This window comes from Bos grunniens, chromosome 2 (genome assembly GCF_055505025.1).
Source record: "Bos grunniens cultivar Pamir isolate PY7600 chromosome 2, Bosgru_T2T1.0, whole genome shotgun sequence".
NCBI lineage: Eukaryota > Metazoa > Chordata > Mammalia > Artiodactyla > Bovidae > Bos > Bos grunniens.
The window spans coordinates 6,745,193-6,760,191 of NC_141166.1; the positions used below are offsets into that span (position 1 = coordinate 6,745,193).

A 14,999-nucleotide genomic window follows, 5' to 3' on the forward strand; every position below is an offset into this window, starting at 1 on the left:
CTGAGTACCTACAATGTGCTCTAAATGCTATGTGAACAAAAATGACTGTTGACACAGGAACACCCCTAACAGAGCCTCCTTGGTCCTGCAGGCTCTGAGTGTCCACAGCGCCCAGGCCATCATCCCTGGTCAGGCTGCAGGCACCACACGCCAACCAACATTCACCACGTGATTCAGGCGACCATCACAGATGCTCTGGCGACCAGGGCAGCCCGAGGACCTTTCAGTTAATGAAGCTGACACTACAGAGGAGGATGCCTTGGTCACACAAGAAGCCAAGGTCACACCCAAGTTAGTGTCAAGGCCAGAACTCAGAGCCCAGAGCACTCATCCAGCACTTTCAATGCGATCAAGTGAGCCTCAAAGCATGAGGGTCTTGGTTAGGAATCTCTGATGCTGCTGAAACCTAACGCATTCAGCCTACACACATCTCCTCTGCCAGCTGTGTGCTGGGCACTGTGCTGCACGTTTGGAGGCTGTGCTGTGGACAGGGGAGGGGCAGGGATCAGACAGCGTCTGAGCCACACCAAGGCCCTTTCAGAAGCATACAGGAGACAAGTGAGTGCTGTGCAAAGATAAAGTGTGATCTGAGAGGGGAAGAGGCCACGAGGGATGCAGACTATGAAAGGATGCCTGGACCCCCCACTCTGGACCCTGAGGCCAGGGGGACTGCCGAAACCATCTGCCAGGGTTTCCTATTCTCCCCTTCTGTGCTGTTCGCTGCACCTGTGTGCGTGCACGCGTGTGCTCGGTTCACATGTGCACGTGTGACGAGCAGGAGCTGCTGACAAGTGCCCCAGGTGTATTTCGGGGGCCGTTAAAGCTCCGTGTTTAATGGCTGGAGCCACTGTGGTCACGGCTGTCATCAGAGATTTCACGGGCTCGTTTACATCTTTAGCTTCCTCCTTCCGAGACGACTTCATCATCCCCAGCTCCCCCAGCCCCTCGGCGGTGGTGCGGAGAGGAGGTGGGGTTCAAAGCTCTGGTGGGGGAACAGGCTGGCAGAACAAGCCTGAAGCCCAGGCTGAGGGCGGGGCAGGCCCTGGGGTGGGGTCCCAGGTCAGGCTTATTCCCAGCTGCCCCACACAGAGCCAGCGGGCTGGAGGGAGCGGGGTTAGGGGCGGAGCCAAAGGCAGGATCTGCATATGGAAACCAGGAGGTCATAGCTGGGTGAGGTCAGGAACTCCGGAGTCAGTTAAGGGGCTGCCGAAATGGAGCTGAGAGTCCCAGGAGTAGGCTGAGAATTCCTGGCTGCACTGGGAAGAGTGCATGCCCTTCCCTGGAAGCAGCTCAGAACTACTTCTGTCGGGTCCCCAGAGGCTCAGGGCTGCCGGGAGGGATGGTCCTGGCTACAGTCAGACTGCCCAGGGCTGCTTCCAGCCAGAGCTCAGGACCCCTCAGAAGCCCCCAGAAGCCGAGATATCAAAGGTAAGATGTGCACTCGGTCTCCGGGGCAGAACTCCATGGAATTCTCCAGGCCAGAATACTGGAATGGGCTAGCCTTCCCCCTTCTTCAGGGTATCTTCTCAACCCAGGGATCAAACCCAGGTCTCCCATATTGCAGGAGGATTCTTTACCAGCTGAGCCATCAAGGAAGCCCAAGAATACTGGAGTGGGTAGGCTATCCCTTCTCCAGTGGATCTTCCCAACCAGGGATCAATCCCAGGTCTCCCACACTGCAGGCAGATTCTTTACCAGCTGAGCCACAAGAGAAGCCCAGGATGTGCGCTAGAAGTGGATAATCAGGAGTTTTGAAGTCTTGATTCACATCAGCCACTTAGCCGCTGGTGCCTCTGAAGACATCATTCCTATCTGGAGCCCCCCATCCCCTCCTTTAAAAAGTGGGTGATCACAAGGCACTCAAGTATCGTAAGGTGCATGCCACAGACGAACAGGCATTTCGCACACTCTAGGGGGTGCCAGGGTGGAACGAGGCGACGTGAACACAACACTGAGCACAGGCCCTGCACAACTTGAGACTCCTCCCCGTGAGCTGCTGTAGGAGGTGAGGATGAGCAAAGGGGTAAATGCCAGGATGCTGGGGGAGGGGGCACCCTACCTAGCCTTCCGGACTGCAGTTCAGGGAAGGCTTCAGGGAGGAGGTGACGTCCAAGCTTAGACCTGCGGGAGAAGTAGAATTGGGCCCCGTGGGGAAATGGCAAGACAAGGGGAGGGTGCACAGAGGCCCAGGGCAGACAGGAGAAGAGGGCAGGGAAGGAGCAGGCGCCAGACTTCGAAGGGCTTCGCTTCTCAGGCCAAGGAGCAGGGCTTTCTCCTGGGACCTCGGGGTGCCTGCAGCGGTAAGCAGGGGAGAGTGGTGCTTGAGAAAGGTCACCCTGCCTGCGGTCAGAAGCGAGATTGGAGAGGGGAGAGGGGGCACCCAGGGCAGACACCCGCCCTGGCATGATGGAGTTAAAGAGGGGGTGGATTCACTGGGTGGTCCTAAACCAGAAGAGGGCGATTCCTGGGGCTCCTGGGGAGGAGGCATCAGAGAGGCTGAGAGCCCCTGCCCATCACTGTCTCCAGGCGAGGGGCCAGGCTGTCTCCCTGTCATCAGCACTGCCTCCACAGCCCCGGGCCTGTCACCAGCAGCCCCCAGAAACATCCCCTCGGAGAGGAGACGCGAGCCGAGGCGCCTGATGGACCTGTCACCACAGTGCCGCCCCGCCCTGCAGGCCCCGTGCCGGGTAATCTGCTTTCACCAGGAACGTTGTCCTTCAGTCTCCGCAAGCTCCCCGCTCAGAGCCGCGAGGGCGGGGCACCCAGGGCGGAGAAGCTGCCTCTCTTCCCCGAACAAATGACCTTGGGCCAGGCTGGGAAGAGCTTGGCCGGAATTCAAACAGCCCAGGCCCCCACCCCGCCCCAACCCCTGGCAGCCCTGGGCTCTCGCTCCCTCCTCCAGCCACCTCCCCGAGAGTAAATCTGCATTTGGGACCATTTCAAACTAAACTGGACTCTTGGGAGCTCTGGCCACTGATGGGTCTCCAGCTCCCACTTGACTCTCTGTCTCTTACTCAAGAAGCCCTTCCCCCAGGGGTCGTCTGGCCAAGAGTGACACACGCCAGTGTGAGCATCAGGTATCCTGGGTTCACATCTCAGCTTGGCCGCTTGCTGGCTGGGTGACCTTGGACAGCTTACTCTCCCTCTCTGAGCCTCCAGGGAGACTAATGTACATGGTATGATACCCTTGGTGTGGGGTTCCTGGACAGGGGAATTGCAGAGCTTCCCAGGAGACACCCCATAAACGATAACCCCCTTACAGCTGCTGATCTCCCCTTCCCGTGGGGAAGCCTCCTGCAGCCCCACCCCACCGCACCTCTCCCTGAGGCTGACCTGTGATCAAACCCTCGGCCCGGCCCCCTCTCCACATCCTAAAAAACGCTCCATGGTAAGGTGGCCTCATGTGGGGGCCCTAGCACTGGACAGGGGGTGAGGAGATTGGGTGCTGGTCCCAGACATGTGGCTGCTGCTGGCTGTGTGACCTTGGGGAGATCACCTGCCCTCTCTGGGCCTGTGACTCCTCCCCGCCTCCTCCACAAGCGCACCATCACCAACCTGTTTAGCTGTCCCTCCTTTGGGCCGTTCAGCAGCTTGTCGGTATTCCTGCTGCAAGGCCCTGAAAGGATCTATTCTAGCTCTCTCAGACAGGCAGAGACTGGAGGGCCGCTGGTGTGTCCCCCACCCCGCCCCACCATCCTAACACTTTGGGACCTCAGAAACCTGGGTGGAGGGGATGGGGTGGGAGTGTCACAGTGCTCTTGTGGCAGAGGAGCTGGTGTGGCCGGGAGGGAGGGAGAGGGGGATGGGTGGGGTGCAGTGCCCCTCGGTTTGGAGCAGCCGTGATCACCGAGGCTGCTCAGTGACCCAGCGATGCAGGGCCAGGGCGTCCCCGTGCTGCGGGTCCTGCGGTGACCGCAGTGACGGTGTCGCCCAAGAGCGGGTGGGGGTGTGGCCTCGGCGCTGGTCACGACCCTGGGGGGCTCCTGTAATCAGATCCTCCCAGGCAGCAAGGGAGGCCCTGCCCCTCCCATCACACCCTCTGCCTCAGCAGCTTTAATGAAAATCAGACAGAGATCTTTAGAGCTGCTTAGCATTTCAATACATTCGGTATTGGGTATTACCAAGTCACCCTCCTAAAGCTATTCCCTACTCTGAGGTGCCATCCCCACCCAACCATCCCCAACAAGTCATGTCACCCAGGCACTCTCATTCTCCTACACACGCACACACGGGGCTCTCTCTCTGAGTGTGTCTCTCTGTCTCTCTGCATCTCTCCCTCCCTCCTTCTCTGACTGTCTCCTGCAAACACAGAGAGCTGCTCCCTTCTGTCAGAATACCGATGGGGGCTCATCTCCTCCTGAGAAGCAGAATGATGATGATAAGGTTATTTTTTTTAATATCAGGGATATTAATGCTCCTCTTTCTGATAACAAGCCACACTCTGATCACTTCTGCCCACCACTACCTCCCCAGAGGATGGTCTCAGGGCCAGGCAGGGAGCAGAGGCAGGAGGGCCTACTGGGCACCAGGCACCTTCTAAATCATCAGCCCCCCTAAACAGCAGGTGCTGGTGTCCCATTTTTCAGGCGGGGACCTGAGGCTCAGAGAGGTGAAGTGACCTCCCAAAGACACACAGCTCTGGGAACGGCCCGCACCCCACCCCACCCCCCCGCCTCCATAACCCACAAATCATCACCCGGGATAGCAGTCGGCAGCTCCCACTCATCTGACTATCCCTCTCTCCCCTCTCCCCGCCGCCTCACCACAGCGGGAATGCAGGCTCTGAAAACCACAGTTCTGGATTTGAACCCTGGGTCTGCTGCTTCACAGCTGTGGCACCTTGGATGGATCATGTCACCTCACCTCCACCTGATTCTCCTCATTTATAAAGTGTAGATAATAATAGAACTTGCTTCAAAGGGCTGTTATTAAGATTAATAAGAATAGTGAATATCCTGCCACATCATCCCAGATGTCGAGAGCCCGTGGAGACCTCCCCACCACGCTGAGCTGTGCTCCCAGAGAGGTCACGTCATTTGCCTGCAGTCACACAGGCAGGTAGGGGGCAGAAAGGATCTACCCCCTTCCCGGGCCTGGGCCAGGCCCTCCCCGACAAAGGGTGCTGGGACCAAGGCAGAAAGTCCTCACGGAGGCGGCCCCACACTGCGTGTTGAAGGTTTGTGTCCAGTGCCAGCCAAGATGAGCCCTGCTCTTGTAGGAACGGGGCAGGTGGATTCCCAAACTGAGCTGAGCTCTGGAGGGCTTTGCTAGAGAGCGGACTTGGGCCGGGGCCCGGGGATGGCTTCTCTGAGGATAACCAGGAGGGGCTGGAGGGCGGGGGGAGGTCCAAGGGAAGGCGCTCCCTACGCAAAGGCTGTGCGTGCAGACAGGGAGGAGGTGGTGCCTGGAGAGGTGGCTGGTTCAGACTACAGGACAGGTCCTGCAGGCATGGTAAGGATCTGGGTCTCTGTCTGGAGAGAGCAGGGGAAGGCTCTGGAAACGCTCTACTCAGGGAAGGAAGGCCCTGGGGCAGGGACCGAGCATGAGAGTTTGTGCTGGCCAGTCTTTCTGGCTGTGGCATGGAGCTCCACCGAAGGGGTTTAGAGGGTGTGGATGGGGGCCAGCCATGTGTCCCTAGAGCTGTCCCGCTGGGGCTGATGGGGGCGCAGCCTGGATGCTGGCGGAGGTGAGGAGCAGAAGCGGTCATGATACATTTTGGTGCCGAAGGAGAGTCACGGAGGGAAAAAGCAAACGTAGGGTTACCAGGGGATTGAGGTTCAGTTCCCTTCAGTTCAGTCACTCAGTCGTGTCCGACTCTTTGTGACTCCATGGACTGCAGCACACCAGGCCTCCCTGTCCATCGCCAACTCCCGGAGTCCACCCAAACCTATGTCCATTGAGTCTGTGATGCCATCCAACCATGTCATCCTCTGTTGTCCCCTTCTCTTCCTGTCTTCAATCTTTCCCAGCATCAGGGTCTTTTCCAATGAGTCAGCTCTTCACATCAAGTGGCCAAAGTATTGGAGTTTCAGCTTCAACATCAGTCCCTCCAATGAACACCCGGACTGATCTCCTTTAGGATGGACTGGTTGGATCTCCTTGCAGTCCAAGGGACTCTCAAGAGTCTTCTCCAACACCACAGTTCAAAAGCATCAGTGCTTCGGTGCTCAGCTTTCTTTATGGTCCAACTCGGGGATTGCAGGGGAGGGATAAATTGGGAGATTGGGATTGACACACACACACTACCACATACAAAATAGGTGATTAATAAGTTTGAGCCAACTCCGAGAGAGACTGAAGGACAGGGAAGCCTGGCATGCTGCAGTCCACGGTGTCGCCAAGAGTCGGACACGACTGAGCAACTGAACAATAAGAACCTACTATATAACACAAAGGAATTCTACTCAATACTCTGTAATGGGCTATATGGGAAACGAATCTAAAAAGAGGAGATGTATGCATATGTGTAACTGATTCGCTTTGCTGTACACCTGAAATTAACACAGCATTGTACATCAACTATACTCCAATAAAAACAATTTTATAAAGACTTGGTGGTAAAATCAAAGGACTTGGAATGTCCTGGATACACAGCTGATGGAGAAGGAGGAAGAGGGTTAAATTCAGGTTCCTGATACGTACAACTGGGTGGATGGTGGTGTCGGAGGAGGACCAGCCACGGGACAGAGAATCACAGAGCGTGCATCTGGGCAGGGGACGTTTGGGGGACTGTGGAGGTGACGATGGACAAGGAGGGACAGAGAGAGTAAAATGTGGAGTCCGTGAGGACAGATGATTCAAGAAGTTTGCTGGGAAGGGGAGGAGAGAAGGATGGGCAGGGGGGACGTGTAATAAAGGGAGGGTTGGTTCTGTTTTTCCAGGACAGGAAAGACTTGAGCATGAAGGATGGAGCAAGCCCAGACCTTTGAGGCTCATCCCAATTTCGTCATCTTTCTACTCCATTCTGCTGCTTGCCACTGGTTCCAAACTGTGGAAGTGATTGATTATATGTAAACAGGAGGAAGCAATTAGTCTGTGCATGCCTGGCCATTAATAAGCCTCTTATGTATTTATAACAACACCTCATTTACCCTCCAACCTGAGAACGAACAGCCCGGAATGAGCAGAAGAGGCCTCTGAACAGCCACGACCACGGACACTCATCTCATGTTCTTTATTCACGGGAAGATCCTCGCTTAGAACCCATTGACCACTGACTCTCACTTTATGTACGATGCTAATCAGTGTTCATATTTAAGTCCACAACAGATAAGAAGCAGCAGTTTAGGAGGCAGTTGGGAACTGTCAAAGGCCCAGAGAGCAGAGGCAGCTGACAGCCTGGAGAGAGGGCAGAGAGAGAGATGCTAGCAAGCAGAGAAGCCTGGGCTCATTCCGTGGACAAGGGAAAACAGGCCCACCCACGTCTGCGACGCTGAGGGCACCTCTGTCTCCTATGGCCACGCCAGCAGTGGCTTGACAACTCGTCTCTAGGTCCTTTTCCACATCAAGGTTCACTGATTCTTTGTTCACACCATGACTCTGAGCACCCAAGAAAGGGCTGAGTTACACTCGCTGTGTTCTGCTTCAAGAGAACTTTTTTTTTTTTAATATTTTAAATTGTAAATCTTAAGTTTTGGTGCCTATGGTTCCTGAAATATTCCCTTACGTGGAGGGGGATTTTGTAATTGCCTCTTTAATGATCTGCTTCCCCGTTAGACCGCAGTTCTGTGCGGCCCGCCTACCTTATTCCCAGCACCTGGCACAGCCCCACAGGAGGGACTCAATACATCACCGTTGAATTACCGAATTGATTAATAAATTAATATTACACACCGGGCAACATGCCCGCAAGAAATATATTATTACACTTAATTCCACCTCTTTTTATTTTTTAATAGAGCTGCTAGAAAAAAATCAAGTTATACATGTGGCACACTACACTATATTTCCAGCTGACGGGGCTGGCTTAGGCACTCCTGCCCTGGCTCTAGAAGTGCTGAGGCTGCTGTTTCAACCGCTCAGTCATGTCTGACTCTTTGCAACGCCACAGACCGTAGTCCATGGGATTTCCCAGGCAAAAATACTGAAGTGGTGCCATTTCCTTCTCCAGGGGATCTTCCTGACCTAGGGATCGAACCTGCGTCTTCTCCTTGGCAGGCAGATTTTTACCGCTGTACCACCTGAGTTTAAACGCCTTTCCTGTGGTCCGGGTGAATCGCTGCTATGTCATGGAAGTGACTTCCTCACTTGTCCCCAGGAGGCTGCCTTCCCTCCAGCCTGGGAGCACATCACAGGTAGGGTCCTATCTTATGACCTGGGAACCCCAGCACCAGCCCAGTATGGTGGGGGGCAGCTCCATGCTCCCTTCATGACCATTCAGTTCAGTTCAGTTCAGTCGCTCAGTTGTGTCTGACTTTTTGCGACCCCATGGACTGCAGCACACCAGGCCTCCCTGTCCATCACCAACTCCCGGAGTTTACTCAAACTCATGTCCATTGAGTCGGTGATGCCATCTAACCATCTCATCCTCTGTCATCCCCTTCTCCTCCTGCCTTCAATCTTTCCCAGCGTCAGGGTCTTTTCAAATGAGTCGGTTCTTCGCATCAGGTGGCCAAAGTATTGGAGTTTCAGCTTCAACATCAGTCCTTCCGATGAATATTCAGGGCAGTTGGGAAAATGAGTAGAGCCAGCAGGTCACACATGGGGAAACTGAGGCCCTAAGCAACACGGGGCCTCACGTTAGGAAGCGGGATCTTCCTGAAATCTCCAATGGCTCACCCCCACCCCTGGCTCATCCCAGATCCTGGCCCTGGGGAGAAGGAGAGGTTTCTATGCAAATGCGAGGGATTCCTAACCCCTCCGGTCCCCTCACAGAGTGAACCAGGCAGAGGCTGAGAAGGGGCAGGCCTTTCTCTGCAGAAGTCTAGGCCCTGCGTGGACAGCTTGGGGCAATAAGACATCAGGGTAGGGGTCAGGGTGGCTCAAGGGTGAGCGAGGTCTCACCACCAGCCAGTGCCCCCCACATACCCATCTCCTGCTGGACATCTCCTGTCCCTGTGCTCGAAGGGGCACTCTGCAGGGCCCATCCCTCGGGGGCAAAGGACAGCCTGGCTCCCGCCCCCTCCCTTAAAGAACAGTGATGCCTTCCAACCTCAGCTGTCTTGACAGGTCTCCAAGCACATTTGCCCCTGTGAACTCATGTGAGCCTCAGAGCAACCCTCTTTGGTGGCATATCCATCCTCATTATGCCCTTTTCTCCTTATTCTCGTACAGTTGGGGAAACAGGCTCAGAAAGGTGCAGTGAGAAGAAATACTCTTGAGAGGGTATTTCTCCCAGAAATGGAGACTAATGGAGAACGTAATAGGGAGGCTTGCCAGACATTCCAGACTTCTCTCCTCACTCCCAGAAGGAAAAAAACGAGGGTCGGAGAGGGGCCCTGAGCTGGGAAAGGACTGGCTCTGTGGCCTCCCTGCTTGGTCAGGTCCAGCCCTGCCTGCCCCACCTCCATCTTGCTCCGTATAGTAAAGTCCCAAAGCGCCCCTGAGCTGATGGGAGGGCTGAGCATTGTTCAGATTCACCCCCTGGGAAGAGCTGAGGTCAAGCTCACGTAGCAGGTCCAGTTAGCACAGCTGTACAGCAATCCAGAAAGCAGGATGTTCTGTAAACCAGAAATGACCTTCCAGCAACGATGGCCTCAAGCACTGGGCCAGCAGGGCGTGGGTCTCCATGCATCTGCTCGAGGTGTATTGGATCATTCAGCAAAGGTTCTCAGAGCACCCACTGTGCACCAGGAGAAAGCATCAGGACCCAGCAGGGACCCTGCCGTGGGCGTTCAGAACCCGGTAGGGAGGGGTGACACACTCCACAAGCATCACGGAGTCCGCTAGTGTGCCTCGTCGTTTCCCGCTCCAGCAGTCAACCCTCACAAAACTCACGCTCCTTTTAAAATGGGGGCGGGGGCGGGGAATGCAGGAATTCTATGAGAGAGGGACGCAGGGTCCAGCCTGGGAGGTACACAGTGAAGGAAAGCTGCAGGTGAGCTGAAGATGGGTGGCGGGGGTTGGGATGGCGGTGGAGATGGTCAATGGCTGCTTCCTCCCCATGGGCAGGTTGGCAACTTGCTACTTGGAAACTCCGGACAGGCAGAAGGGAAGGTGTGGGAGGAGAGACCCCAGGAGACGTCATTGTGGGGGTATCAGAAGCTCAGCTAGATAAAAGAAAGCAAACTGCTCTTAGCCCATGGAACACCTGGTAGAATTCTCTCACTTTGCCCAAGAGGATTCAGAATATGGAGCAGGCCCCTGACAGAGAACTCCCCCTCACTCTCACCAAGTCCTTAGAGGCCTCCCCAGCTTCCTCACCTGCAAAATGGACAAAGCCTAGGTTCAACGGGCTTGGTCTCCACCTGGGGATGGAGAACCCCAGTCCCCTACAAAGCCTCCTCTGCCAGCGAATATTTCTGGGAGCCCTGGCTGGAGTAGGGGATGCCCAGGAGTGCCTTGACTGCATCCTGAACTGCCTGCTTCTTTCTGCCCTGCCTGGCCCACAGCCCAGTGGCCCAGGAGCCAGGTGCCAGCCAGAGACTCTTCTGTCTGAAGGAAGCTCAGAAGGAAGGTCAAGTGTACTGCATCCTATGGACACCTCTCCACAGATTTCCACACACTTGTAATTAAAATGTTTGCATTAGTAACTTTAAATACTAAAAGCCCAGATATACAGCTTCTCTTGAAAATGCAGAAAACTGGGCTGATACCCCCAGGGCAAAGTTGACTGGAGCTGGGAACACTTCCCTTGGCAGGTTTCATTAGCGTGCCTGCCTGTCTGCCTCTCTGGGTCTAGTCCAGTCTGCTCCCCTGAACCCCAGCCTCCTAGAGCAGTCTCTAGCCAGTGTCGGTTTGAATGCCTCTGGTAACAAGGGGCTAACTACATCTTTGAGGCAGTTGGTCTGAGCCGTTCAAAAAGGGCTCCTAATACAAGCCGTCTTCCCCTTTCTGTAACAAAGAAAGACGCACAGGAAAAGAAGTGGGCTTTGGAGTCCGGCAGATCTGGATCTGAGTACCTCTCCAGCGTTTAGCCAGCTGTGCGATCTCAGGCAAATGATGGCCTTTGTGCGCTTCAGTTTTCTTAGCTGCACCTCCCCTGCAGGGTTGTGCGAGGCTTAAAGTAGAGCAAGTTTATAAAATGGTTAAAGCAGAGTCTGCGACGCCGAGAGAATCCCCAAATGGCCTTTATCATCCTGTGTAACCTCCAGCCATGGGTCCAATTCTTCCCCAGGGAGCAGAATAGTGGAAATACATTCAGAGGGTGCTGAGCGGCAGATGGAAGTCAGAGGCAGAGGTGGAACTTGCCCTGGTGGGCACACACTTGCTGGCCAGCCTCCAGGACTGCAGATCTCTGCTTCCCAGACAGTTTGGCCCACCCGGTGCTCCTGGGGAGAGAGTCAGCTTCAGGAGGGAGCCCCTTCTCCGGTCCTTCCCCAACAGACTGCAGCCTCCCCGCCCCCCAACCTCCCCCCACCCTCCAGGAGGCGATCCCTAATCCTGGGCCTGGAACTGGAGTGGGGAAGGTCAAGGGAGGAGAAGCAGGAAATGGTAACCGCCTTCAGCCAAGCTGGCCACCTGGCTGTGTGCCTGGCGGACGGAGGGGCACCTTACCTGGGTCCTTGCATATAATTTTCACATCCACTCTAGGACACAGACCCTCTTATCCCTGTTCTACAGACATGGACCTTGAGACTCAGGGAGGTTTAGAAACTTCCTCAAAGCCAGCCCTAAAACGTTGGTCGGGTCCCTGAGTGCCGAGCTCATGATCAAGGGGCTCTAAGGCCTCACCTAAATTCGGGGTGCCCAGTCATTGGGGGGTGGGGCAGGGGAGAGCATTTTTAACTAAAAGCGCTCGTGAGTTTGTCTCTAAGCCAGTGTCTGAGCCTCCGTCCGTGAACTAGTGTGTGCACATCACCGCGTGCGAGGCAGTTTGTTGGGGGATGCGTGTGCCTGAGGGTCACGTGTGTAAGAGTGAGCGTGTCCGTGTCTATCCACGCAGGGCCTCCCCCGACCCCAACCGGTGGGTCAGTGTGTTGCCGGGCGTCCGGACCCCTGGTTGGGTGCGCGGCGGCTGAGTCCACGCGGGGCGCGGGGTGAAGGTGCTGGCGCGAGCGTGCGCACGTGGGGCGGGCGGCGGTATCCGCGGGTAGGTGTCCACGGTGCGGGCTCCGTGTCCCCCCCGCACCCGCCTCGGTGCTGATTGGCTCGGCGGCGCCGTGACAGGCCGGCCCCCGCCCGGGGCGGCGGCAGGGGCGGGCGCGGGTGCCCGCGTGTGCGCTGCGAGCCGGCGTGTGCGCCGGTGTGTGCGCCCGGCCGCCGGGTGTGCGGGAGAGCAGGGAGCGCGCCGACGCGCGGGCGGCCGCGGCCGAGCCCAGGGTGCGCGGCGCCCCCGCCCGCCCGCCCGGCCCGGCCATGGCCCCCGCCCGGGGCCGCCTGCCCCCCGCGCTCTGGGTCGTCACGGCCGCGGCGGCGGCGGCCACCTGCGTGTCCGCGGCGCGCGGCGAAGGTGAGCAGCGGCGGCTGGAGGGGCGGGGGTGGCCGAGGGGCCGGGGGCGCGGCGCGCGCAGCAGCCGGAGCGAGCCCGCCGAGAGGCTCAACTTCCTTCCCCTCGACCCCGGTGCCCGAGGGGCTGGGATCCCTGGATCTGGGTGGGGAGGGGTGGCACCGCGAGACACCCGGGGTCAGGGGACGGAGCGCCGGGGACAGGGCTGGGGGGAGAGGGACCCGAGGGCTTGAGGATGAGGGACAGAGAGGCACGAGGGACAGGGGGACGGGACTCAGGGGTTCGGAGCTGGGGACAGGGAACTGAGGATCGGACACTGGGGATGAAGGGACCGGACCGGAGGACGGCAGACAAGAGAAGCAATGTAGGGGAGAGAGGAGGCAGGGCAGGGCACGCGGTGGGGCAGAGGACAGAGGGACCCAGGATGCAGGGGGAGGTTCAGGGGGCTGAAGAGAAGCGCCGGGCGTCCAGGGATGGGGACCAGGAAGGGAGGCAGGAGGACCAGAGAACAGGACCGGGTTTGGGGGAAGACGGGCGTGAAGGGCAGGGAATGAGGGTCTTGGAAGTGGGCTGGGCTGGAGGGCTGGGGGTGGGGGCGAAGGACAGCAGCCAGCCCCAGGGGAAGCAGCTTCGGTGGGCGGTGGGGAGAAGGGGCCCGGGAGGAGGGGGCTGAGCAGGCTGCAGACAGACTGAGGTGGGCAAGGCCGGAGGGCTGGGTCTTGTCCAGGGACAAGGCTGGGGAAGTCCGGTCACTCCGGGGGGACGCAGGATGAGGGTGTGGGCTGAGCAGTAGAAACCAAAAGGATCTGGGAGGGGATAAGGGAAGCCGGGAGGCGGCATCTGTCAGGCTCCCCCAACACCTAGGGCTGCACACCTACGTGAGTGTACACACACACACACACACACTCACCCCTTAGTCCACCGGGCACCCCAGGTCCAGCTCAGGATGCTGCCCTGGTTTCTGCTCCTCACCCGACCCCTGCCCAGGACCCCTTCTCCTCTTGCAGCTCTGCCAGGAGAAGGCCTGACCCGGGGCTCTGTGCAAATCCTAGGGTTCACAGCCTGGCTCCAGAGCTGCATCCTCAGCCTGGCAGGATGAACTCCCAGATTCCAGGGAGCTCCAGAGCCGGTGTTCCTCATCCATGCTTAGACACACCACCAATCCACCCCTCACACACGAGCAGCTCACAGAGACACAGTCGTACCCACAATCACACATGCACCAGCAGCCACGTGTTGGGATTCACACAGAGAGACACAGGCCCGCAGAGACTCATGTGCGTGGACAGCCCCCACACCCCAATAGTCAGATGCACAGAAGTGCGGCCAGTACACAGGTGCACGCATGTGCATGTAAAGATTCATGCGTGTGAAAATATGCACATTGTGGGCAGACACCACATGTATGAAAAGACCCTCAAACTCGCATTCGTGTCCCTAGAAATGCATGTGCACAGCACCAACACACACAGATATACATAAACTCAACCACCAATGAAACGGGCCACGCAGGGAGCAGGGACCAGAGCACGGGAGCTGAGGGGTGAGTAGGGAAGGGGACACAAGGGGCCTGGGAGGTCTGGGAGCTGTGGCCTGAGCACAGTTTCCTCTGGGTTGGATGCCCAGGGGAATTCTGAAGGGCCCACAGTGAGTGCCTGGGCATTGGGTGGTACAGCCCCAACTCCGTGCTTCAACCCTCTTCTTTGAGGAGGATCCAGCACCCTCCAGAATGCCAGACTGGCAAACCCCAGATCCGCCTAGGAGGGAACTTTGACCCGGCTCCTGAGCAGAGGGCAGACTGTTTTGGCCTGGGAGAGAGGCTGTGTCCAGAGAGGGGCAGCAGTTGGGGAGGAGGCAAGGTCACCAGGAGAGGAAGTGGGGGACGTCTGTCAAGGGTGGGAGGGAGGCATGCAGGCCTGGTGCCAGGGCCCGGCCACACCTATTTGATCAGCACAGCAGGGCGCCCCTGCCTGGGCACAGGTTACCCTCGCAGGTCCAAAGGTCCTGGGTGGAGACCTGGGGCCTGGGTTCCACGCAGGACAGCCAGGAGTCTGTGCTGGTGCAGGGCCAGGACCGGACGGGGGAGACTGTGGGAACTCAGGGAGGGGACTCTTTCCCCAGTGGGGGTCCTGCAGAGGTGACAATGCCCCCAGGCTACCCAAGTGCCCTGTGCCAGGTCCCTCACAGGGCTGGGGACGGACCTGCACCTGCAGGGGTGCCCCCGAACCCCACCAGGCTCAAAGCCCCTTATCACTCTTTGACGTGGATTATCCACCAATTTGGGGTGATCTCCGAGGCATTCACATCCCAGCTGACATCCCCTGGCCACCCCGAATTCTCCAGCCTCACCACCACGCGCCGTGTCCTCCAGGAATGTAAATCAATTTAAGTATTAGTCTCAGCGAAATGGAATGGGGGAAGGTGACGGCACGGGAGGAAAAAAAGAAATCGC

General features: G+C 57.5%; 1 protein-coding gene across 1 annotated transcript in view; it reads left to right on the top strand.

Moving 5' to 3' along the window:
* The first annotated feature begins 12,456 nt into the window (after positions 1-12,456).
* Positions 12,457-14,999, top strand: part of EPHA8 (EPH receptor A8) — a 35,543-nt gene continuing 33,000 nt past the window's right edge. Inside the window, exon 1 of the mRNA XM_086365060.1 lies at positions 12,457-12,550. Within this exon, the coding sequence (XP_086221186.1) occupies positions 12,457-12,550 (94 nt within the window). The remainder of the gene's footprint in view (positions 12,551-14,999) is intronic.